This window comes from Battus philenor, unplaced genomic scaffold (genome assembly GCF_028537555.1).
Source record: "Battus philenor isolate CCGP_79_NKW_IND1 unplaced genomic scaffold, ilBatPhil1.0.hap1 SCAF_13, whole genome shotgun sequence".
In the NCBI taxonomy this organism is placed as follows: domain Eukaryota; kingdom Metazoa; phylum Arthropoda; class Insecta; order Lepidoptera; family Papilionidae; genus Battus; species Battus philenor.
This window is the reverse complement of record NW_027181675.1, coordinates 199,342-225,671: the sequence shown is the minus strand read 5'-3', so window position 1 is coordinate 225,671 and position 26,330 is coordinate 199,342. Positions and strand designations below refer to the sequence as shown.

The window sequence follows — 26,330 nt, the reverse complement described above, 5'->3', positions numbered from 1 at the left end:
AGCTTTCAATTTAATTGTAATCTCTCTCGACGATCCTAAGATAGCGCGTGGCAAGATAACAAGAGAAACTGTATCGACGGTGGGCTATCAGCAATTACACGGACATCTCGAGATGACAGGCTGACGCGGATATCGATTGCACCGCGCCGCCACCTGTCTAAAGATAAACATCGAGGGCCGGTGATGCAAACACGCAATGTACTACATATTTGCAATTCAATCGTCTGTCAAGTCGCTCTCAGGCGGACGTCAGGTCGATAAATAAATTGGGGACTCTAGCAGTGGCGTGAGAGTGGAGCGAGAGTTGCTCGGGTCAACACGGACAAGTCGAGATGGGCACCGCGCTCCAAGCCACCAATGCGCCCCCAAGTAAGTGTCACCTCTTTACAACCTTCCTAATACCAAAATAATAGTGCGATTACTGGGTCAAAAAGTACAATCAACGCGTGTTTCTGGTGAAGAGTTCAGATATCACAAGTTTTTTCATAGCTTACCACGTAACATAGCACTATCACACATGTTATTTGTCTAGAGAGAAATTTCAAAAATGTTTATGGCTATTTTTCATCATTTTATTTGAAAATAAGATGCTTCACGGTATATATTCAGTTGGATTCCTCAATCAATCATAATCAACCCTTGATGACAGCTAAATACGTTTTACACGTTACATTAATATTCTCACTATTATCAAAATTTATTAAATCATGCACTAACTGTCCTGAAAGAAATGTTGGAAGTCGTGAAATATGTCATAAAAGAAATAAATAAAATGAATATCAGAGTGGCCATTTTATTCATTCATTTAATTTAATTTATATTATATTAATCTAATCGATAAATCCATACCAAACAAGATATATTTTCTATTCCGTATACTGATTATTTTTTCACTGTAATAGTTTAGGGTATGATATTTTTCGTATGATTACTCACTGGTAAGTCCTTTTATTTAAAAAAAAAAACATATATCTTTTACAATGTCAGGAAGAAAATGTTGTTTTTTCCATCCAATTCGAAATATTTTTATCTTACCATGAGAAAATCCCTAGATCCTTAACAAAAATATGAGAAAAAAAAATATAAGCCAATTTTTGCACTATTCAACATTTTTACACATTCTACATGAGTCTAAGCTCAAAGTTCCACAAGATATTTTTGACCTTCCGTTCCAAAATTAAAAGTACATTATTAAATAAATCGTCGATCGAAACGTGCGGAGCTAGGTTTGTTGACATATTTACATTATTATATTATTGTACTCTTGAAACATTGTTAAATTTCATTCATAAGAGCAACTGTCGAGTTCCTATGTAGCTCATAACAGATCAGTGTTCCGTGCCGGCAGCTCACAGCTTATGGTGTTAAAATAATCGACGATTCAAAAGCGCGTGTACATGCGTATTTGAATAGAAACATTATTTTTTTTAGAATTGGGCGATTTGTTCTGTAGCGATTTATTTCCACCAAGCAAATACTTTAAGAATCCGCCCAAGTGTTTATTTACTTACACGTCTTGTGTTTGCTTGCTTTCATATTATCATCTCCGTTTAAAGAGCAGATAGTTACAAACTTATCCTTTAAGTCTCAAGAGCTTCCTCTAATTACAGACTTAATTTTTATACGTTGAAAGGTCTACTAAATTTTATAAAAAACAATGTCTCTTTAACACAAACGCTTGCTAAGCCTCTCTTTCTTTGCGAAGTGTTTAGTCAGTAACCACATAATATTAATAAAGATACAATTAGTTTGTTCAACATTGTATCTTTTAAAAGAACTCTTATTGATCGTCAAATTATTAATATTTTTCATCTGTATTAATTTTGACTCTACTCTGCTTCGCATGGTGATATAGTTGTGATGAAAACGCAGGAAGAAAATCCAGTTACAATATTAAACTTAGAATAATATTAAAAATTATTTTATATACATTTAAAGTCACATACTAGATTAGTCATTGATTAATTATTATTTTGTAACATTAATTGTTTCTTCTTTCTTTCGTGTTAAATGATTACTATTGTCCGTTTTGTTAATTAACATGAATGTTAATTGTTGATATGCTACTTGTATGCACTGGTCTCGTCTGGTTAGTTATTCGCTGTTACCATATGTAGTAGTATGTGGAGGATAGAATGTACTTACTGGGTAGGGAATTATGATAAAGGCTTTAAAGGAGTCAATCACGTCACTGCGATGCATAGATCTCTACCAACGTACGCCACAACGTACGTCTTGCGCTGCTGGCATCCAGTAACTTCCCGTAATCTTGAACATGTCGTCAACAACATCAAAATCAACAGAACAGCATTTACTGGATCAGGGCAGCCACTAGAATAGTAGCAACACATCAGTTATTAAACAAATAAATACTGTAAACAAGTGAGCCTAAGAAAACACTAAGACAATGCAAGAAAAGGACCAATATTTAGCCACTTCTGCACATGCAGCGGTAGTCATGCAACACAGAGAGTCAATGTGTTTAGCACTAATCGGTGTGGCATGGCTCCTGAATGTGCCCCGTGGAGGGGTGAGACACGTGTTGAGTAATTTGGCGATGGCGGTTGTGTGATTCGCATTGTTTGCCGCATGCGCATTTATCAGCGGGCTGGCGGGCGGTGCATTTTGTTGCATGACTACCGCTGCATGTGCGGAAGTGGCTAAATATTGGTCCTTTTCTTGCTTAGGATGGACTTCCGCGAGGTAACGCCTGATTCCATTAAAAAAAACTAAGACAATGAAAATAATAAAGTGATATAGAGAGACGTCGTTATAGTGACGCGCGTAGGCGGCTATCAAATGCCGCACGGCCTTCTAATTTACTTGATCGATTCCACGGCCGCGTGGCCGAAGGAATTACTGTCGGAACGGGACGGGCGAGCCCACGTCAAGTAACGAGCGGATGATGCGCACGGAAGAGTAGTTTTCTAATTGAGCATTACGCTCGGTCTCTAATTATGGCCACACATAGATTGCAAGTAGACAATAATATACATATAGCCGCTTGTTAAAAATAGCTTAATTATTAATTTTATAATCATAACATAAATGTATATTTCGAAATTAATTGATGATAGATAAATATTTTCAATTGTAAGATGACTATACCAACAAAAGAACAATTTGAAAACTTTCCTCCGCATTTCCATTGAGACATTAGAAAGGACCTTGTTGGAATAAAAATCGCAGTAAATCCGAAAAATTATAACAATTTTCAAACCACAAAAGTAATACCTACCTCTTATGTATCATACATTTAATCAAAAAGGGCTGTCAGAATGTAATAGAGAGTATCGTGTACCATAAAGCATTAGAATGAAAATATATCTATTTTATATGTATGTATATACATAAAATTCCAAAGTCAGTAACAGAACTGCTGCTGAAGAGATTTGAAACCAATATCATTTTTTTTTATTGAAAATAAAATATTTTTCTATTAAAATATAATACTGATGTTTTTACGTGGAATAAAATTTTGTTGGTGGTCAATCAGGAGGGTATTTATTGTCCAGCACTCTTTATGTAACTATTTTTGTAAAGAGTAAGTGTTGAGCAAAACTGCTTTCCGAGCTGGCAGTAACTTCCTGTAGGGACAACAATGCCGACATTCTATGTTGATAGACGATTCTAAAGTGCCTATTCGAATAAGGAATATTTTGATTTAGACATTGAACAAATAAAAAATCGATCGCGTCCTCCGACGGCTCTCATATTCCTTAGGTACTGAACATCGCCTCCTGTTTATTGTATATCAAAACACAAGGAACGTTAAACGGAATCACATACAATAGGCTTAACAAAAAGTGGTATTTCAACATTACGACTACTTTTCTTGTCGAGATTTTTCTCTTCGCGAATTGGCGACCGTCACAGCGATTTTTATTTAGACACTGCTCTATCATTTTAAGCTGGCAACATAAATAATTTTCAAAGAGTTTTAAAACCAAAATACTTTATTTTTACCAGGATACTCATTTTCTGTCGTAAGGCCAATCAAATTGAAGCTTCCATTTCCTAACCGATATGACTTATTACGATAATTCACAAAACCTCGTCATATCTTGTTTTGGCTTCCTTTGTTTATCTACAACCTCTATATTCAATGTCATCGCGCACCAATTGTTACGTATCCCTTTCTCAGTTCAAATAACAACGCACTCATATTTAAGATAAAAGTAAATGAAATGATTAAGCGACTTATTTGCAATCAAGAGTTAATTACTTATGCATAATGATGTTTCTTAACGAGTGCTCCGCGCCGGGCCCACATTAGCTTATCTGACCGGCGAGATATCCGAGCGGTTCAGATGTGTCCGGGATGTCAGTTGAGTTGCAAGTAGTTAGCAGTGACGACTATGTGGGAAGAGGAAGCTGGAGAAGATACTCCTTTGCTTCCTACAGCATTCAAACATGGTAGGAAAAACAGTGTTTTTATATATATTTTGATTGTTGGAAGAACTTTGGCTGTCTAAATTCAATTAAATGTTACCAGTCATGGCGATATTTCCTTATCGTGATATTTCAGACTAACAGATATAGGGAGCGATTTCGTGAAAACACGTAATTGCCTTTCAGACGTGGGGGTATCTATGTATAAGCCATTCTACCCTGGACAACGAATTTCGTCATAGATTAATCTATTCCTTTGATGATTGATCTCTCTCTCCTATTACATGGCTAAAGTATTTCTTGAAGCATGGTCTAGATTGAATTTCTTGAAAATGGAAACATAGATATGGACGCTTATGTGGTACTTTATTATCACCCCATTTATCTGTGACTAGACCGGTCGGAAGCGCCCTGCACCCGGCGTTTTCCTGCTACTTTGAAAAGGTCGCGTACTCCATCTAATATGCTGGTCTCCACTTTAGAACAATAAAGCCTCTGCAACCTTCTATTCTGCACACCGTGACCTACCCATTGCCACGACAGTACCAAGTGCAATTTAAGTATCGCTTCACTTGAACTATTTAAATGTATACATTTGAAAGTTTATGTTATTTAGATAAATATATGTACATAACTATTATATTAAGAAATCCTATCATATCCATCCCTTAGACAAGAACTTTTTGTTATAATTCAACATCTAGGTACTTTCTACTTCTGAATTGTTTTTAAGTTAAACATCGTTCGATTTTGCAACAGTGTTACAGTACTTGTTTTTCCTTGAAAATTAAATAAATAAGCTATTCTCGTATTTCCTTTTCATTAATAAACAAAAATGTTGGCTGCCTCTTGCTACTTCAACCTACTAATCCGTTGAATTATTTAGAGTACAACTTTCTTTGTGGTAAAAATATATTTCAAATTCAACGATAACAAATATACCGATGAACTTTCAGAGGGCCTGGGGGTGCGTCACCTGCAAGCAGTCCTGCTGTTCTTCGCGATGCTGTTGCTGTACAGCATGCGGGTGAACATCAGCATGGCAATAGTGGACATGACTGACGTCACCAAAGAGGATGTGAGTACACTATCCAAGCAAATTTACTAGTACTTGTGCAGGATTACTTTTTTCCTTTTTTACTTTAGGCTCCAACGACGGTAGGTTTCTAGTGTAATCCGGCCCGCTCACCGCAGACAAGCAATTCTTCTCATCCCAAATTCGATCTCGCAGCGAAGCTATGAGCATAGCTCTCTTCTATAAATATTAACATTTGTAATTGTGTTATTCTATCGTTGGTTTTGATCCCTATTTTGTGAAAATTGAACTAATTAGTCTCTAAAAAACTGTTTCGCTTTGGTAAATGTATATCACCTTCTTACTTTACAAAGACTTCAGTCAACAAACAGGCTATTTATTATAAGAATAAATAAAAACCTGTTTTACTACTAATATCCAAGCTTATGACGGACGGATCAAGTAAAAGAAATAACCCCCTTCCATCGATAAGTAATTTTTATGTAAAAGTTATTTAAGCAACTGTGTGATTTTTACCTAAATTTGCGAAGGTGTCAATGGTATTTAATTACTACAAATGTACCGAAGACGATCACTGAGGTTTCAGTAAGTAGGAATCCCACGAAACCTTGTCATTTCCCCGGATGTCAGTGTATCTTGTATCCATCAAAAACTTCCTCCCGAAATCAAAATAAAAGGTCAAAAATAACCAAACTCTTTTTTGAGTAAGACCGGTCATCGCTGTAATCTTGAATAGCGGCAAATCCCTCGCAGTGGACGTCAATAAGCTGATTTAATGATTGAACGATATTGTATGAACTAACACAAAAAATGCCACAAGTCATGCGTATCTAACTGCACAGCTCAAACAAGAAAATGTAATAATTTCCGTAATGAACTTTTCTAACTGAAACAATAACTAAAGTAGAAGTATATTAAATTCTCTACTGTTACAGATAGATACATTTGTATTTAGAAATTATTCTTAAATCAGTTAGACTAATAATCCTTCTCGTCTAAATTACATAAGTATGCGCTGCACAAATACACGAGGATTACATAAAGGTTATACAAGATTAACAGCGCTAGCTGATGTCTGATCTCCAGGACTTCGTCATTTTCACATTTTCGAATGATTCCTTGTCACGAGATGTACATTTGGTGCAACGTCTCCATTATCTTATCGGACAATTATCTTCCTTACCATCACATCACATCACTCCTTAGTTTAACTTGTAATCCTCGCGTTATCTCCGGCACGCTTAAATCACGAAAAAAGAAACTTTGATTACACGATAACAGGCTCCTACAGTGTGACAATCACGATCACAAACTCGATTAAAAAAAGTGGTCGGTTCTTAGATCTTTATCCTCAGATAACAGACTTGCGTCACTAGAACCAGAAGACACGAACGTCAATGGATACAGAAGACTAGTTGTCACTGGATCTAAAAGATACGGACATCTCTATACCCGAAACATACGGACTTCACTAAACCCGAAAGATTTATATTTCTAGACCCGGAAGACGTTGATATAATTAAATTCGGTAGACAAGAACAACACAAGACTCGGAGGACAGGTATCACCAAACCCATATCTTCAAGATCACTAGCGCCGGAAATCACGGATATTACTAAATCCGAAAAAGCTGATCTGCATTCATTAGACAACGACTAAATGGTAAGAAAGGCAAATGCGACAGGTAGCGGAGAAGAACTTCACCCGCTAGAAGATATGTGGTGACTATTTCTACCACCGGACTGTAACTGACTCTTCATCACCGCAATTATCATTCTCACATCGTACATCTGTACGTGATTGCAAATAGACAGTTATTCAACACAAACGCCATGAAGAGTGTTATAAACGTTAAATATATAAATACGTTATTCACGACCTGAGAGACACTACCTCATCTCTGGGCCTAACAGACCATTTGAAAATATACTAAAGGCATGAGATGTCGCTCTTTCAGCACTTGAGACGCAACTGCGCTCCGGGATATCGCAAGGAGCTCAACAGGTCACGCTTGAGTGATTTATTGCGCAATATTGTTTATTGATTCAATACATTTGTGACCTGCTGACTCTGCGGTCAGAGAAATGAGACGAACGGTTCGTTGGTGATCTAAAAAAAGATCTATTCAACTTTTTTATTCTCTGCTTGATCTGGACGACTCTAAAAAAAAACTCATTATTTCAGGTCCTTCGTTATTAGAATACAAGGTTTTTTTTTCAATTTGTCGAAAGTAAGTCATTCGACCGACGAGTCCCAGACCAGCGACGATACAGCTAATTGCTTCGACATAGCGAATTCCCCACCGAGCTTGCCATAGAAAATTGCTCGTCATTTTAGAAAATTAGGAACAGTATTGTAGATGAATGAAAAAGCTGTTACTCAAAAACCGCATCGGCTCAATTACAATACTTTTGTACAAAGCGCTCGGATACTGGAGACCTTTTTCTATAACTGAACTTCAGTACCGAAATACGATCTGTTTTAAATTGGTGAATGTTTTAATAGAATAAACGTTATCGCAATACCAAGTCAATATAAAACAATGTTTGTTATTTACCATGGTTTCCTTGAAGCACTTCGAGTGGAGCTACAGCGTGCAGTCCACAGTCCTGTCCTCGTTCTTCTGGGGCTACGTGCTGCTCATGCTGCCGTCAGGCGAGCTGGCCAAGCGCTTCGGGGGCAAAGTGCTCATAATCATCTCGGTGTCCGTCAACTCGCTCATCTCCCTCTTACTGCCCACCGGCGCCTACGTTGTAAGTGAACATTCAACACTATCTATACGTTTTGTATTAACACTTAAAGCTTTATTGTGCAGTCGAGTCACTGGTGCAACAAGTGATCTATACATGTGTGAGAGTCGCCGCACTCTCACGGGCGTAACATAATCATGTGCCGGCGAGTTTGAATGTTAAATACAAGTTGTTACTGTAGCATTTGAACAGAAAAATGAATTAATGTGACTTAATTCAGAGTAATCACTTTATGTAAAGATTTATATGTAGATCTATAAATACTGTCCAATTTGAACAGCTGCTTAGCGAGAAAATGAATTTGCAGCGCACGCACTGTCAAACGCACGAAGTTCACTGCAAACTGTCAGATGCGCCAAGCATCGTTAGTCACAACATTTATTGAATTGTTTTATGGTATTGAGCAATCTTGCGATGTTTATTTCCTAAGCAACCTATGCAAAGTATTTGGAAACTTCAATAAGAGGTATGTACTGTTATTCTCAAGTTATGGCGTGGCTGCGAAAAACAGGTTAACATTTTTACATGCATGAATGACAAACCTTTCTTTTCTCAATATACGTACATTTGTTATAGGATCTAGTTCACCGATTTGTTTACTTTCGCAAAATTTAAAAACGAACTATAGTACTGAGGCATTTTTAACAATATTATTTCAATAATCGTCATAACATACAAGACATACAAGACAGATGCGACAGATAGTTTACCGTAGTTTCACCGTGTTTTTTAACCGTTAACCTGCGGATAGAAACGTAATAAGGAAGCCGTTAAAATAATCAATGACGGTCGTTATCCTTGCACCTCAGTGTAATTGGTCAAACATGACAGGGCGGCTGGAAGCTCGTGTGCGCGTGCCGCGTGCTGCAGGGCATGACGCAGTCCTTCTTGTTCCCGTCCGCGCACCACTTGGTGAGCCAGTGGATACCTTTAGAGGAAAAGGGCCGGCTCAGTACTCTGATCTACGCGGGTGAGTTTTTGTTAAGAATGGAGAAGAATATATATATTAATAAAGCTCTTAAGGCTTTCTGAACAATATATAAGACCTTATTGCAAAGCTGTTGAAAGATTTACTAGCTCGATGAAGTCAAACTTAGGTCTATTACATTTGTTTTCGCTTCTAGTATATACGTACATATCGTGTTACTTCCTGACAAAATCGGTAATGTTTGTATGGACATACAATTCATTTTATAATATATAATATATTGAGAAGCACAGTCAATTTTTTATCTAAATAATAAACAGCACCAATAGTATACTGCTTTTTAAAAATCACATTAATTACAATAAGTTTATTCCTCGATATTTCTCAGAACTCCCTTTTGATAATTTTACATGTAAAATTAAAAGTATATTACTAGATAAGTCTTACTATAGCATTCAAAACTTTTTTTATTGTTTATAATATGTAATTGGTTATCGAAATATATGTTTGGTTAGTTAATATTGCAATGTGCACATCGAACGTTGCTAAATTTCAATTAAACAGAGAACTGTTGAGCTTTTGGCCGGCTCTCAGCGGATTGCATTCCGACTCGCAAATAGCTTACTTACCATTTACAATGTTAAAATAATTGAAAATTCAATTTATTTTTACATTCCTATTAGACTAAAGATATTATTCTGTGTTAGTGAGTTATGTTATTTCACAGGAAGTCAGCTCGGCGTGGCCCTGCAGCTGATATCGTCAGGGTTCATAGCTTCGGCCTGGGGCTGGCGCGCAATATTTTACACGAACGGTGTGCTGGGGGCCCTGTGGACGGCCGCCTTCGTGTTCTTCGGCTCGGCGTCGCCCGAGCAGTCCAAGCTGATGTCCCGGCAGGAGTTGGTTTACATTCAAACGTCGCTCGGGCGCGCTGGTGAACAAAAGGTAACATTTTTTTCATACCAACATCTGTTTTGATAACTCTATAAAGGTTTCGATATTTTTATCTAAATCGGAGCTGGGAAAGCCACGTGGCGCGCAGAACAGATGCTCGCAGTGCCTTATGGTTCTGAAGTGAGAGACAGACAAGCGCAGGCTAGGGTGTCCACGCACAAGGAGGACAGATGATTTTGTCAAGGTTCTCGAAAGATGTCGGATGCAAATCACTTCCAAACGGTTCTATTAGGAATCTATGGAGCAGGCCTGTGCCCAGCTGAGAACTTCATATGGTTGAAATAATGGAGATTCATACAACATTTTTTATTATAATTTGTTTTTGAATTATCACCCCTTTTACATAAAATAACAATTCCATCTTCTCATTTTACTTACCTTTCTAGGACTTTCAATTATCGTTAAATAGTCACAAATTAAAAATAATAATAGATCATTTTTTCTAATTGTACTTCTCGTGGTGGTATTATTGATCAAAAATATTCACAATAAAAAATTTAAGTCGTGGTAAGACCGTTCAGTCAAGCTGTTTTAAGTTGATCACTGCTGAGAGTAATAACAATCAAATCATACATAACTTACATCGTAATTTGTCAAAGCTTCCTTAAGTTAAATATCCGGTTAATTAAATCGCTTAAGCGAGCCTTGACCCTGACCACAAGCTACACCGGGAAGAGTGCACCAAATCCGATAGTGTTAGTTGCATAACGAAAGAAACATTTAATTCATTAAAATACCAAACAAAATGAAATTATAACATTTTATAAACTTACATAGACTTGTCACTGACAGTCCTGAGCAGAATCAACTAATAGCCGGCATAATAACAAGATATATTTTTATAATTTATTTGTTATTTAATGTTCAAGAAAAGCTTCTTACAGATAAATCAATATTTACATAGTTAATGGAATCAGGCGTACCTCGCGGAAGTCCATCCTAAGTAAGAAAAGGACTAATATTTAGCTACTTCCGCACATGCAGTGGTATCAGCGGGCTGGCGGGCGGTGCACTTTATTGCACGACTACCACTGCATGTGCGGAAGTGGCTATATATTTGTCCTTTGCTTACTTAATATTTACATAATTAAGACAAAAAATAAAATTAATTTCTTTCGCTAATAACAAGCAAGTTAAACATGATAATAAATATACATTAACTTCAAGCATATCACTTTAGCATTTGATAGGTCGAGTTTAATTTATAGCTAAGATAGAATGTCTTTCGGACATCATTTTTTAACATTACAATAAAATTAATAATTATGTAATGTAATACTTTGTATTTATTTAATACAGTAAAATTATTTAATTAAATAATTGTGAATTTATAACTATTTTATATATTTATAAGTCAACACCTGTGGAAGTGCAAGCTGATAAATTTTTGAAGGTCCGAATGTTTTTTTTTTTTAATTAGACAAAAATATTACACTAAACCCTGCTCACTACTATCCCTGCCGTTGAGAATCATTTTACGTATATTTAATAGTATTCTAAGATTGTTTAGACATCGGTAGATAATGCTGTGATCTAGGTACGCAGTAACGTAAAATCTCGGTTACTTTTATCACGTTCTTTATCGTTATCGTTTGATACATCGTTCAGATTTACAAGGCATGTTGCGTTGGCTTTTGCTACTTACCTTTATAGTGACCAACATTCTGACAGTGATTTGTGTTAAGAGATAAGATGAAATTTAAACAATTTAAACCAGAGATTTTACACCAGGACAGCTCTCAACCTGTAGCACAAGTCCGGTCATATGTAGAATACTGTAGCCATCTATGAGATGGATCGATATACCAGCTTTGGACTCCATGCAGACAGAAACCAAGAGGCTCGTTGGTAACGATGCTTTGGTGAGCAATAACCTTAAAAGCTTGGAGCCTCCGCAAAAAGTTGCCAGTTTATCGGTATTCTACAAACTGTAATTTTGTGAGTGTGCAGCGGAATTATACCAAATAATTCCCCCATCTACTTTCATCTATCAGACAATAAGACGTGCAGATTCACTACATGCTAATACTTTTATAGTGTGAACAGCGAAGGAGCGAAACAACCTTCAGCGTCATTGTTTCCAGACAATTATAACTTAGGAATCTTTAAAACAAGAATGGATTTGTTTCTTCTGTGCAAGCAAGTAGCATCATAGACCTCGTCATCGCTTAACATCAAGCGAGTCAGAGGTGAAATGCTTTACCTAAAGACAACGGAACTTAAAAAATTAAATAAAAAAGATAGCAATAATAAATGTACGAGTAAAAGTAGAAGTAATGAAATTAGAGATGGGGTAGATGAAGTTAAAATTAATAACTGAAGAAGAAAATGAATAGAAAAACATAGGTTCTTCATACATAATTAACAACATCACAGATTAAATAATAAAAAACAGACATTTGTGTCTCTGGTTTAGATCGTTTGAAATCTTGTCTGTTTTCAAGGAACGGTAATTCCTGAATTAGTTAATATAATGTCGAATTATGAAGCGAGCAAAACAAAAAGTGCGTACCGCATTAGCAAGTGTAATGCCTGCACCTGAATAATTCATGGAGGGGAATAACAGAATACCTCATTACGTCTCCTGCGCGGAAAAGATAGCTTATTAGTCCGATCGCGTGCGAAGCGAAAAGGATTTTTGATGGGACGGAATATATTTGTGAAATCTACAAATCCATCGACAGGGTGACGTCAAATACAAATGTATTCGATAGGAAAATATTTAAATTTCATCTCATCATTCATTCTTTTATGTCGGCCCCCTTGTGAAAGCAAATTTATTTGAAGATCGCATTCTAATCTATATAGTACTCTGTTAACTTCAATAAATAATCAATCAAGTTCAAAAAAATTCTTTCTGACATGTTTGGTATAATTATGTTAATAGGCAGTTAAACTATATTTTTGTTTAATATATTTTGACTGTGAAACTGCAACAACTTGAAATAAATGAAATGAATCCGTCCGTGCAACAATATACCTATATTGTTGCTGAAGATGTTTTCTCTGTTAACCCGATTACTATTACAGCTTCATCGGATCCGACTTCACGGAATGCAAGGATCCGTGAACTTACAAAATTTTTTTTACTGAGCAGTCGTACTCCTGTTGCACAAAGGTGACTGTTTTACACGTGTAAGTGTATAGTGAAACGTACGAGTGGCTTAAGATGGCACGGTAGACCACTCGGCGATCTGAGGAAGGATACGGATCCAACCTCGGATCGCCCGCGCTGTTCGCGGCTTGGCAAGGCTGGTGGCCGCCGCCGGAAACGGATCGTATGATGTGTGATTTAAAAATAGCGGGATGCACTCGCTCTGAGGGGATTTGTGTTAGCAGATGCTGTCTCAAAGTAGGTTTAGGCAAAGATTATGTAACTTCGTTTTATTACAGTATATATTATGCTATTTATATTTGTACATGATTGATGTGATATGTGGTGATGTAGTAGGTCATTTTGTATCTGTCACTAATAAAGGTTTTTTGGTGACACGATTGAATTTAAATAATAAAAAAATAAAACTTTGTAATTATTATATTCTATTTATATTCTACTTTATTGTTGGATGTTATTTAAAAGGGCGAGAGAACATAGAGAAGTTTACGTTTGTTGTTCACAAAACGTGTCACATACGATATCTCAACAAAAATATATCGGCGTGACTACGTTGTAAAATTATTTAAAAATTAATTATTGTAAGTGAACAAATGTTTTGTATCTATTCACACCGGACCCCGGTCGGGTGCGCACGCGCACACATATACTCACGACACCGACCCTGCGTGCAAGGGAGAGTCAGACGAGGCCCGCGTCGCTCACGACCGCCTGCACTATACTACGGTCACAACACTACACACCTACACGGGTACAGTGCACGAAGAGGGTCATGCAAAAGTCTTCGTTGTAAAATGTACGTACAACAGCAATAGTTGTTGCTCTGACCGACACGGCGTTCGAAATTGCTAAGACATTGTTACGCTGTTAATCGAATACATTAATCTTCGAAACTGTGGTTTATTGCAAATAAGATAATTCACTAGAATAGTTCAATCAGACTGCGCTGCCCTATTGTACAGGATAATTACTTCCGGGCCCCATTTTAAAATCCCTAATTTTTTGTAATATATTTTTTCTAATTTAGCCAAAACGTACGTTTAGATAAAGAAACATGACTCGGCATTCCATAGATTTATTGTACGAGAGCTGGGTCAATCAGTTTGTAGGGAGAAGCGTCGGCTACGGTGCTAGGGGCTGGCAACCTGCAAAAGTTTAGAAAGTCTTTGCATCCTTCGCCACGTATTTTAAAATAGCACCAATATAATAAAGTTAGATCTAAATAAACTATAAAGTGTATGCTTCTAAAAAAAGAAAAATCTTTTTCCCCAACCAAGGAATGTGAATAAATACATGAATTCTACAACATTCGGCCGATTTAAACGAACGAGAGTATTGCCCGCACATGCATTCGCTTTTTCACTGCAGTTCTTATGTTCACTCAGATAGAAATGATTTCAATCCGGAAACGAAAGGCCAGCAGTCAATAGGTCGGCTTACGAAGTCAAGCCCCCGGCTGGCGACCTGGATCTTTATTCACGTATAAATTGAAGTTTGAAGGTATGCAACTTCAAGTACTTGTTCAAAATGCGATGTGAGGATAGTGTTTATTTTAAAAACTCATACAAATATAAGCTGTGTTTTAAGGCGCTTTACACAGGGTGATTGTTTATATGTGTAAAAGCTCTGAAGAGGTAAATGATTAGCACATTTTCCAACAAAAATGTTTAAATTAAAATTAAATTCCTTGCCTTATTAAAGTACGTATCTACAAGCACTTTTGAACCATCGATAAAAGTTTTACATCAGTAAACAATAATTCATTTTAATTTTAATGTGTCGTAATCCGAAAACTTCTGCAGTTTCTCAATACAAAATTTTTTTTCCGGACCCACTCTCTACTGTATCTAAAGATTTTTCGATAAAGTATGTGAATGTTTTTAAAAACGTTTTACCGAATTGTATACATATATATATATATATATATATATATATATATATATATATATATATATATATATATGAAAAAGTCTTTTTTACTACCTCTCATTGATATCTCATTTGTATTTCGTTTCTATTTATTTGACTTTACTTATAGAAACACAAAACGCCGTGGTTGAAAATCGTCACGTGCTTTCCATTCTGGGCGGCTGTGGTCGCGCACTGCGGTCAGAACTGGGGCTTCTTCACGCTCATGACGGAGATGCCCACCTACATGGCTAAAGTCCTGGGCCTCGACTTAAAGCAGGTGAATTAAAATATTTTTGTATTATTAAAGATCTGGAAGCATTTAAGTAACTTCGTAGGTGTGTTATAAATTGAATGATGATACCAAAAAGCAATTAATTTGCATGTCATGTCATTCATAATGATTCTCTAGGCTCCATAAAATTTATAACAAACTTTACGTGCAACTGTGTTCGTTTTTACAATAAACTCTGAATTATCTATACAAATTGATAAAGTTTGTCTGTTCATTTGTCGCTTTTTACTACACGAATACGAATATATATACGTATACAAAAATTACATTTTTTCTGTCTGTTAGTGCCGACTAATATGATATATCGAAATGACTATATCGATTTTATGACGCATATACAGGCAGGTAGCTTATGTAATAAGAAGTAACTCAAACAACTTACATTTCAAAAATATATTAACTATATTTTTTGGCTGAAATACACGCGGACGATGACTTATGAGTTGATGATGAGTTATGTAACCAATTTGGGAAGTTTTTTTTAAAAAAACTTATGAAATTATAAATGAAAGTAATATTTGGTACAGTATTCACAATATCTCGACTAAGTAAATTTTTATTGGTCCTTCTAATATCAGAGCACAGATTGAAATATCTTTCACATGCATTTTATGAGGAAAATTGTCATTATTAGGGAGCTTTATCAGATTATTCTGTTCTGTGAAACTGGCCTTCTGGGATTATCTTCATAACATATACAAATGATCTCTACAATTGTTCCAAAGTAACAAAACACTGTAATTAAATAAACAAATACAGCGAGCGGGAACATTTTATACAACCTCTCAAACCAAGGCTCTCGAGGGAGTGCTTGAGCTTATTCAGCATAAAGTTATTAAAAGCGTGCGCATGAAATAATTAAAAATTCTGATGCGGCCGATTATTGCAGGTGTGTACAACATTCGAAATATTTTTTTTTTTAAAGAAACCGCTGTTACCTTTAATAATAAATATATATTGATTAAAATAAGACACGCTGCTACAAAGCAAAGTTAGAGAAGAGGTGACAGTTGTCAGTGTTGTTGGTAATTTCTATGTTGCCAGAATTACGTAATATTTTAGTACCAAATAATTTAATTATTTTATGTTCTGTACTGAACAATTACATTATTAGTAGACAATAAACAATTTATGACATACTAGAGCAAAGAAAACAGAAGTGCTTAATAACCTATTAATACTTATTTATATATATATATATAAATATATGTGTATATGTATGTATGTATATTATATATATATATATATATATATATATATATATATATATATATATATATATATAAATATATATTGGTAATAAAAATTATAACACTATTTAATTTTATCAAGGGAATTTGTAAACGCTTGTCATCGGAATCTGCGTAGATACCGAAGATTAGACCAGGATTAATGTTAAAATCATTGCATACGGTGTAAGTTCTAATAAAGGGGGTTAATAAAGGCCTGGACTTACTTTATAGAATGGAACTCTTTCTTCGCTGCCGTACCTGGCGCACTACCTGCTGAGCTTCCCGATGGGCGCCATGACCGACCTCCTCATCCGGCGCAAGTGGCTCAGTGTAACCAACACCAGGAAACTTTCTAACTCCATTGGTAACCTGTTATAACTTTTTAATTTTATCATATGTTGAGCATCAAGCCCTTATAGTAAAAATGTTTTATTTAATTGGGTATTATAAGAATAAATATCTTGTTTCACAAAGTGCAAGAATTTAATCATGAAATGATTATTTTCATTTCAATACTGTACAAGAAAATGTTGCGTTGTTTATTAAAATTGTATTGAATGAGAAGGGTATTTTTATACTGCTTTTATCGCAATTTTAGTTTTTTCATATCTCCAATATGTTTTAGACAACTTATAAAGAAATAATTAGGCGAGTTGGAGGAGTCGCTTTTTAAAAAATTCTTGTAAAAGATTTTTTTTTCTCTCGATGAACTTTGTTTCAAAATCCGATAGAGAAAGTCTGTGTAAAATATGATTACTCTGAAATACATTACATTTTTGTCTACTGAACACGACGGGCTTATTGGCCGAATTATTGCTTCTAGCAGTACAAAGTCTGTAGCAACACATTTAATTAGCAAATAATTAAAATACGCAGTAATTCCAAATGAAAACACTCGTTTCCTTAATTCGTCATCATTAAGTTATTTATGAAACCATTGTTTTTAGACAGTTTGTACATTACAATAATTAGCCGTTAAGGATCTATATATAAAATCCTATAGTGAATCACTCTTTACAGATTAATCGATTTAAGAGATGTGTAAATGAAACGCTCACTAATATCCTCCTGTTGCAAAAACTGTAATCGTATAAGTTCGTTAACGGTCACGCAGGCCTGTGGGGGCCGGCGCTGGCTCTGATCGGGCTGTCGTACGCGCCGGAGGGCAACATGACGATCGCGGTGGTTATGCTGACCCTCTCTGTCGGCGTCAACGCGGGACACTTCACCGGCTACCTGGTGGGTTCAATGGAAATTGCACAGCATGGCAAATAGCGTTCTGTAACTAAGATATCTACGCAACACATATGAAGTTCCTCTATTCCACACGAGATGTCGCTAGCTGTGTTTACATCGCGTTACACTTCAATCCGCCAAAGTAACTTGTACAAACTTTGAATTTTTTCCGTCATATAACACCTAGTTGCATTAAAGGTTCGTTTCCACAGACTTTCTTTTTTAACGCTTTGGTGAAAGCTTTCGAGATCTAGCAATAATACCATGTGGTATGGTTATAAAAATAAATTGAAAAGGGAAAACAAATGAGATCATAAAATCAACCTCTCATCATCTCATCGTATCCGATAGACTAAGATCGCCACGATGACCCATCCTTCAACGCCCGCAGTCAAGTGACTTACGTACTAGTGTTAAAGAAGACAGGGCGGTCATTTATAAACAAAAGTTAAACATGTGAATAGTATGAAAAGATATATACCAATAACAACATAAATAAGTTAAACTGAAACCTGTGTATGCAAGGCCATGTACTATATTTTATATATATAAATATATGTGTATTTTCGTGAGTATTTAACATGTTCTTTTATTGTAAAAGAGTAATAAATACATAATTTATAACTTTAATGCAAGTTGCTTCTTTATTTACGATATTTTTACATATGTGCGTTGAACAAATGTAACACATGTCAAGTGGCAAAATTAACTTTTTTTATTTAAAGTTGGTGCTCTCGGACTTGGCGCCTCACTTCAGTTCGTCTCTGATGGCAATCTCAAACTTCTTCGCGAACATCGTGTCCATTATTGCCCCGTTGGTTTGCGGGGTCATCATACAAGATGAGGTAAGTGGATAATAAATATAACTAATCTTGGACTCCATCTCAACCTGGAACATAAAACATTATAGAAATATAGAGATATAGAAAAGAATTGCCGACCGTAGATACGGAAACTATCCTGAAGTATAATCGGACGACAGATCAACCGACGGCATAGTTAGAGCCGGATGCGGTTGTCAAAAGACCGACGTGGTGACATGGTGACCTTCAGGGCCCAGTCGTGGGGTTCTTTCGGTTGATATGGTGACGACTATAATTATTGCTTGCTGTAGTCTTAGTACTGTGGCAGCACCATAAATACAATGTTGTGAGCTACCTGTTATCCGCTACACGATGAAGTGCCCAACTCGGCACAGCTAGCCTGTCACCTGCCTAGTTTGACGGCTAATACACGCTCACTTTCCGTTAATTAAAAACGCTGTCACTTACCATCATCATTAATTCAGCCGAAGGTAATCCACCGCTGGACATAGTCCACCCACATTTTTCATTAGAATCAGTTTTAAGTGGCCTGCATCCTGAGTCTTCGATCTCAAAATGCAATGTTTAGCAGGAGTCGGTATATTTATCTTGCAAAGCTATGAAACCAAAACGAATCGGATGTGAAAATGAAGAATACTCATTGTACCACTAGAAATAGGTTTTCAAATAACAAATTTTGTTTTTCAGTCGGACCCCGCGGAGTGGAGGAAAGTGTTCTTCTTGGCGGCCGGCATCTATTTCTGCACCAATCTGTGCTTCGTTCTGTTCACGACGGCGAAAAAACAATCATGGAACGACCCCGAGGAAAGCGAACCACGTAAATATTTATTTAATGATCTCCACTACAAACTATTAGAGCTCACCCTTATTGTATCACTTGTTCGCGTCTTATGAAGAATGAGATCTGATTCCAGTGTAATGGGAGCTGTGGGATTCTTCCTAGAGTCGGTAGATCTTAAAGATAATGAGAACACGAAGTCCGAAGTAGAAGTGTGTATATTCCTACTTTATCTCGATTGAAATTGATTTTGTCCTGGGGGCTTTTACAGCTTCATCGGAACCGAGTTTACTGAAAGGAAAGGTCCGTGAACTAAATCAAACTTAGTCTCTGTTCACATCGATTGTTAAAACTATGTTAACAATAATCAACTGATAAAAAGTCAGTCAATCACAAGGCGAAGTAATAAACTGTACTGTACTGTACTGTAATAGAACTTATTATATATATATATATATATATATATATATATATATATATACATATATATATTAAATTCAACTTATTCTTCCTTCTTCTTGAAGTGCCTCTCCAACTAGTGGAGGTTGGCTATCAGCTTCAACTTATTAAGAGCTTACAACAAACAAACATTTGTTTTTTTTTATAATTTTCACTAGTTTCTCTTTGTCTTCATGCAGTTGTCAGTATAATTATACGCGCTATATTATCATTTACAAATAGGCTGTACTGCAGCGGGAGTTGTTTATTTGTGATTATGAACTTTTCAAATTTATTACAAGGCGTGCCATTTTTTCGCAAGGATAATACATGTTTTTATTATGATTAAAAGCATTATCCCATTCTTTGGTTGATCAATTTATAAACTCCATACATAGCTGTTCATGTACATACTCAGCCGCATCATTTATTAACAAATTTTTATCGTTTCAGAAATAAAGGAATAGAAAGCAGTCGAACTTTGAACAGTCGCCAAGAAAATACACGTTTTGTGTACCTGAACTAGATGTTTAGAGCTCATGTTGTTCTTGAAGTGTTATTTATTATTGTTAAATAAAATTATTATTTAGTGTACAAACACATCAAGGTTTTTGAATAATACAGCCCTGGCATGAGTTGGAGAGATACCTTGTGCATATATTAATCCTTAGATTCCTATAAATCTTTATAGACTAGCACATATCTACACACTACTACACGTGCTGCAGTTCCACCATCGTCGGATTTTTTTCAATTAGGCCGTAATAATTCCATAGCTGAACTTAGGCTTCCCTCAGAGATTTCAATAAGACCGATTAGAAGGCACCGTGGCGAGCTGGCCGCAGTCCGTTGTCGGTCAATTAACAAAACTTTAAATTAATTCTGTCTCTGCTCTGTTCCCGCGTCCTAACTTATGTTCAACTATTATCACACCGTTAAAATTAAATGAAACAAGTTGAACTGTAAATGTAAATATATCTACTCGTGTTCTCTTTCACTTTCTTCAGTGATGAGCGGCCCTGCGTTGCCCGCGTTTAGTAACACCTTGGTCTACCTAGTGGGCAGCCAAGTATAGCTCTCTCCATTGCTCTCTGGGTGACTTGATCTTTCTTGTTAGAAGGTCAATCGCAAGCGATTAACTCAACCTGCCACAATAATGTTCAACGATTTTCTGCCACAGAAGTAGCTATGATAAGAAAAGCTGTAGGCTTGTTATATCTTTCTCTAAATGTAGCCGCAGTTGACATGTAATTTTTAACAAAATACTACATAAAACTTGACATTTTCGTGTTACTTAATGACTCCGATAGGTAACGTTTGGTTGAATAAAAAGCGTAACAATGCATAATGAATATATAAATATCCAATGATTTTGTCTATGCTTATTGTAATAATATTGCTACATAAAAGGCCGCCATAAGTGAAAGTTCCCGCGGACATCGTCACAACGCTCAACCGTTTGCTCGTCTCGCCCACTCGTCTCGCTCACTCGCATGGCGTGCACTATACGCGCTCTTGCTTGCGCCTTGGCAGGTAGCCAAGGCGCAGCACGTGCGCCCGCGGCCGTCGGAGTTTTCGGGGAGTCGGATTTGAACTAGGGAACGATGCGCAACCGCTCGTAGGCGCATTATTCATTTTCCGGGCACAAATTATGTTAATTATTAAATAAAAGTTTTTCCACATCACAGTATATCTTTATTAATAAGCGTAAGTATATTAATTACAAAAAGGCGATATACATTAGATTAGCACCGAAAATAACTAATACCTTTTTCTAGATAGCTTAAAATTAGTAACTGATTTGCGGGGAAATGTGTATTGCAGTACTTATCTATGTGATGCCTCTTAATAATTTTGTCTCCATTAAATTAGAAACTATAAGTAGAACAATGCATTAAATTCAAAAATGTTATTAAAGTTTCATTTTTTTATTATTATTTCGACCTACTGAATAAAAGAGATAACGAAAAATCGCCGAAATTTATTGATTATACATTTCTTCTTCCATGACGATCTAAATAAAAACATGTTTCAGTCAGTGAGTTATCTGCCGTTACAAATTATTCAACCACGTGAAAAAATTTCCATTATACTATACAAAATCTAGTTCGTAACATAAGTGGGCATAAATCTGTCCATTGAAAAGACAAGTAACGAGGAGGCTGTAACGGTTTACCCGGCAGCGCTAAGCCTTCCCGAAAGCGACCCGCTCCGCTGGAGGTTCCGACAACAAATCATTTAAAAAGCTATAAACAGACTCGTACGAGAAAACTCTGCTCCGATATACATCGAGAGCAAACCCTTTCATTAAAATTTACGCGCGCCTTTACGACGGGGATCCCTTATAACTAAGCTCATTTCGTCGTTCAAGGCTTTGTAAAAGGTTTCCATAAAAAATAATCAATCCACTTTGAAGTCAACGAATTTTTTTACCGGCCGCGACGACATTTATATCCACAACAAACGGGTGTGATGTTGTCGAGTGATCAGGCTCCGGTACCGGTAATCTCCCACTTAATTTGTAAGGGAGCTCGAAATTTCGTCGTTTATTTTGATTCAAACTTGTATCTTTTCCATAAATACATTAGCTTAAATAAAATTGTACACAATATTTCTTCATATCAATCACTCGTACTCTTAGCGGTAAATAAAATGAACAAGATAATTATTAAACTTGATGGATCGGAGCAACTCGACATGATAGAATCAAAGCTAAAGTAGAAATAATTCCTAAAATAAATTAAAAAAGCCCCTACTTTCCTATGTACACTTGTTATACAACAACTAATGCACATAACACAAAAACACAACTTAATCCTCTGTAAATAAATAATAAGTAAATTAATTATGGATCCAAGATATGGTCGCTTACAGTGGGCCTTATAAGAAAACTCAAAGATGCTCGGGTGGCGATGGCAAATGACTATGCTTAGAGTTTCCCTGCAAGATCGAATCAAAAATAAAGAGATCCTCAGAAGAAACAAGACCACCGAAGAATAACTCGTGTGAATTGGAATTGAAGTGGCCACGAGCCAACAGACGCGGCGTATATAGAAGCCCCCCCCCCCCCCCCCCCCACACACACACACACAAGATGAACCGGCGACACGATCAAAGCTACGAGAAGCTGCTGCACGCTGGCAGCGCGATTAAAACAGAAGAGATCGACTCGCTCGCAGGTAGTCGACGCGGACGGACGTGCGCTCCCATAGTGCAGTCCCCGGCAGCCCATGCTGCCCGCCAAAGTTACCGACGAGTAGTTGTGTGTGGTTCAGTGTTCGACGCGACAGCCCGCCGGGCGGTCGTGTCTAGTGCAAGTGCGCGCAGCCGACGGTGCGCTCAGAGCGCCCGAGTGTGTGAGTGTGCACGTGCCACGCTGAGGTGGAAAACGCCGCTGGGTTCCAGTGGGGTAAGTACACCAATTATTTCGTCTCCCTTGGGAGACCAATTCGACGCCCTTACCTCCCGTTGGTGGCTGCCGCGCAAGCGAGCAGGCTACCGAGGGAGGAAAGACTCTCTCTCCCTGCCGCTAGGCGGGGAGTAACTGACGCGACCACCGAAAACAGCATCACGATGGAGGAACTAGGGAGGCACCTAGTCCTCTTTCTCCAAGAATCCCACCCCAAGCTATGGGAAGGCTTCATAGCGAAGCATAAACGCTTCCTCGGAAGCGAAACCGACGACGGCACAGCAGTGCCGGAAAAGAACCCAAAGGCCGCACACAGGCCAGAGGCCCGTCCGACCCCACAGGGCCGGCCCTCCACCTCCTACGGGAGGTCCAAATCGACCTCAGAGTCGGAGTCCAGTGGCTCCGACATGGAGGTCGAACACGTGAATACGACAGGTGACGAGGGCTTCACCCTCGTCACTAAAAAGCGCAAACGTGCGCTCAAAAAAAGCGAAACCGAGGACACCTCGGTCCTCCCATCCCCAGGCGCGTCGCCGCCTAAGAAAGTGGCCCAGACGGAGCGCAAGGCTCCCCCAGAGATCGAACACCAGGAACCCAGGGGTCCCAAGCCCCCTCCGCCCATCATCCTGCAGGAGAAGGGCAAATGGGATGAGCTATCCCAGTGGATAGCGAGAAACAAAATTTCATGCCCTAAGGCAAAAAACACCCAACAGGGTATTGTTATCAACCTAGGTACGGTAGAAGACTACCGTAAAGTCACTAAACACCTCAGGGCCCAGAGCATAGGTTTCCACACCTATGCCCTCCCAGAGGATAAGCAACTGAGGGTGGTCATTAGAGGCATCCCCTTAGAAGTCGACGCGGGTCTTGCTTTTGAAGACCTGAAAGCTCAAGGCATTCCAGTCAGGAGTGTCTATAGAATGTCCAATTCAAGGACAAAGGAACCCATCCCACTACTCATGGTGACGATAGAGCTCTCCCCGGAGGGCAAAAAAGTGTACAACGTGAAAACGTTGTGCAAGTTAAGCGGGATTAGGGTAGAGGCCCCGCACAGGAAGGGCCAAATAGGGCAGTGCCACAACTGCCAACTGTACGGCCATTCGGCGCGTAATTGCTACGCGCGCCCCCGATGCGTCAAATGCGACGGGGACCACAGCACAATTAAGTGCGACCGACAGGCCAACTCGGCCGACCCACCCACATGTTGCCTGTGCAAGGCCGAGGGGCATCCTGCGAACTACCGCGGGTGCTCCAAAGCCCCACGCAGGCACCGCGGGGGAGCTAAGCGCAACCAGCGCTATCAGCACCGCCCCCGCCAGGAAACGCGCGGCACCACAACCGCCACCCAGCCGCCGCCGGCGCGCTGGCGCCCGGCTCCGGCACCAAGGGTCTCGGCATGGGCTAAGCCCCTGCCGGGAACGCAGCCAGCTCGAGCTGCGGCGGCCGCAAGGCCGCAACCACCAGCTCCAGCAGCCAAGAAACCAGGTAAGATCGACCTAGGCGCGGGACTGGAATCCTTAACGGGATTCCTGGACTGCATAGACATAGATAGCGTATTAGCGCTCTCGAACGACCTCCACGCCGCCAGCGGGTGGAAAGAAAGGATGGAGGTGGTGGTCAAACACGCCGCAACCATCAGGGCTCTGAAAGCAGAGCATTAAATCTGTTACTAACCACTATGGATAGTACAACCAAAACAAGGACCAAACAAAAAACACTAACTGTCGCGTACTTTAACGCGGACGGACTCTAGTCACAGAGGGACGAGATCGGCTTGTTTCTCAGGGAACATGATGTAGACATCATGCTCATACAGGAAACTTTCCTAAAACCCACAACGCGCGATCCAAAAATAGCAAACTACGACATAGCTAGGCAAGACAGGCTGACCGGACCAAAGGGCGGCACCCTGATCTATTACAAGAGGAAGCTTCACTGTGTGCCTATCACACCCCCCCCTCTAGTTAATTTAGAAGCCACCATCCGCAAAGTGGCATTGACGGGCCATCAGCCCCTAGTAATAGTTTCTGCATACCAACCGTGCGGAAAAACAATGTTAGAATCGGACCTAGAAGCCATTATGAATCTGGGTCCAGCAGTGCTTCTGGCAGGTGATCTCAACAGTAAACACACCTCCTGGAACACGTCAAGTTCAAATCAAAACGGTAAGGTGCTCTTCAGCCTAGCGGAGACACTAAACTTTGACATAGCCGCTCCGAATAAGCCGACGAGGTACGCGCATAATACCACTCATCGGCCGTCCATTATAGATATAGCGCTGCTTAAAAATATAACACTAGAAGTAGCAGCTATGAAGGTGGTCCAAGATCTTACATCGGACCACCGACCAGTCATTATGAAACTGGGCCAGTCCGGCGGTGAGGTCCCTCTGACCAAAACCGTCGTCAACTGGCGTAGCCTCGGGATCAAACTCGAGGCCACGAACTCCCTGCATCTGGATGAGATCCCAGACACAATTGACACGCCCGACACAGCATGCCGAGCGATCAAATCTTTAACAGCCCATCTCTCATCGGCGATCGAAGAAGCCACAAGGGAGATACCCGAGTCGGAACACCGACTCGGGGCTCTCCCAGGCTCCATTCGAGGACTGATCAGAGAAAAGAATGCCGTTATGAGGCGACATGACAGACACCCCTCCGGGGAGAACAAACAGAGATTGCGCCGCCTACAAAGGCTAGTGAAAGCGCGCGTCTCAGACTATAGACAGGACAAGTGGGATGCGCTACTTCGAGACCTCGAACCGTCAAAAAACGCCTTCTGGCGGTTGGCTCGAAGCCTGAAGACCAACAACTGCGCAGCCATCCCTCCCTTAGTTAGGACAAACAACGCCGATCCCGCCTTCGATGATCTGGAGAAGGCCGAATGTTTAGCCGACAGCCTAGAGAACCAGTGTACTCCATCTACATACTACACAGACCCTATGCACTTACATCTGGTCAACACAGAAGTAAGTAGGAGAACCGCCCTCCCCCCGGAGGGCGAAGAATTACCAAAGGTAACGGAGGTAGAAG

General features: G+C 38.8%; 1 protein-coding gene across 2 annotated transcripts; it reads left to right on the top strand.

Moving 5' to 3' along the window:
- Window positions 1-228: 228 nt before the first annotated feature.
- Window positions 229-20,488, top strand: LOC137933363 (putative inorganic phosphate cotransporter). 2 transcript variants are annotated; one of them, XM_068777293.1, is made up of 11 exons: window positions 229-369; window positions 5,349-5,470; window positions 8,002-8,181; window positions 9,010-9,148; window positions 9,834-10,051; window positions 15,214-15,363; window positions 16,842-16,974; window positions 17,725-17,849; window positions 18,572-18,691; window positions 19,358-19,487; window positions 20,340-20,488. In XM_068777293.1, exons 1-11 carry the CDS (start codon window positions 333-335, stop codon window positions 20,351-20,353), a joined length of 1,368 nt encoding a protein of 455 aa, XP_068633394.1. In that variant the 5' UTR covers window positions 229-332; the 3' UTR covers window positions 20,354-20,488. The 2 variants fall into 2 exon arrangements, with proteins under 2 accessions (XP_068633394.1, XP_068633393.1); XM_068777292.1 differs by lacking the exon at window positions 229-369 and adding an exon at window positions 4,297-4,416.
- Window positions 20,489-26,330: the final 5,842 nt, after the last annotated feature.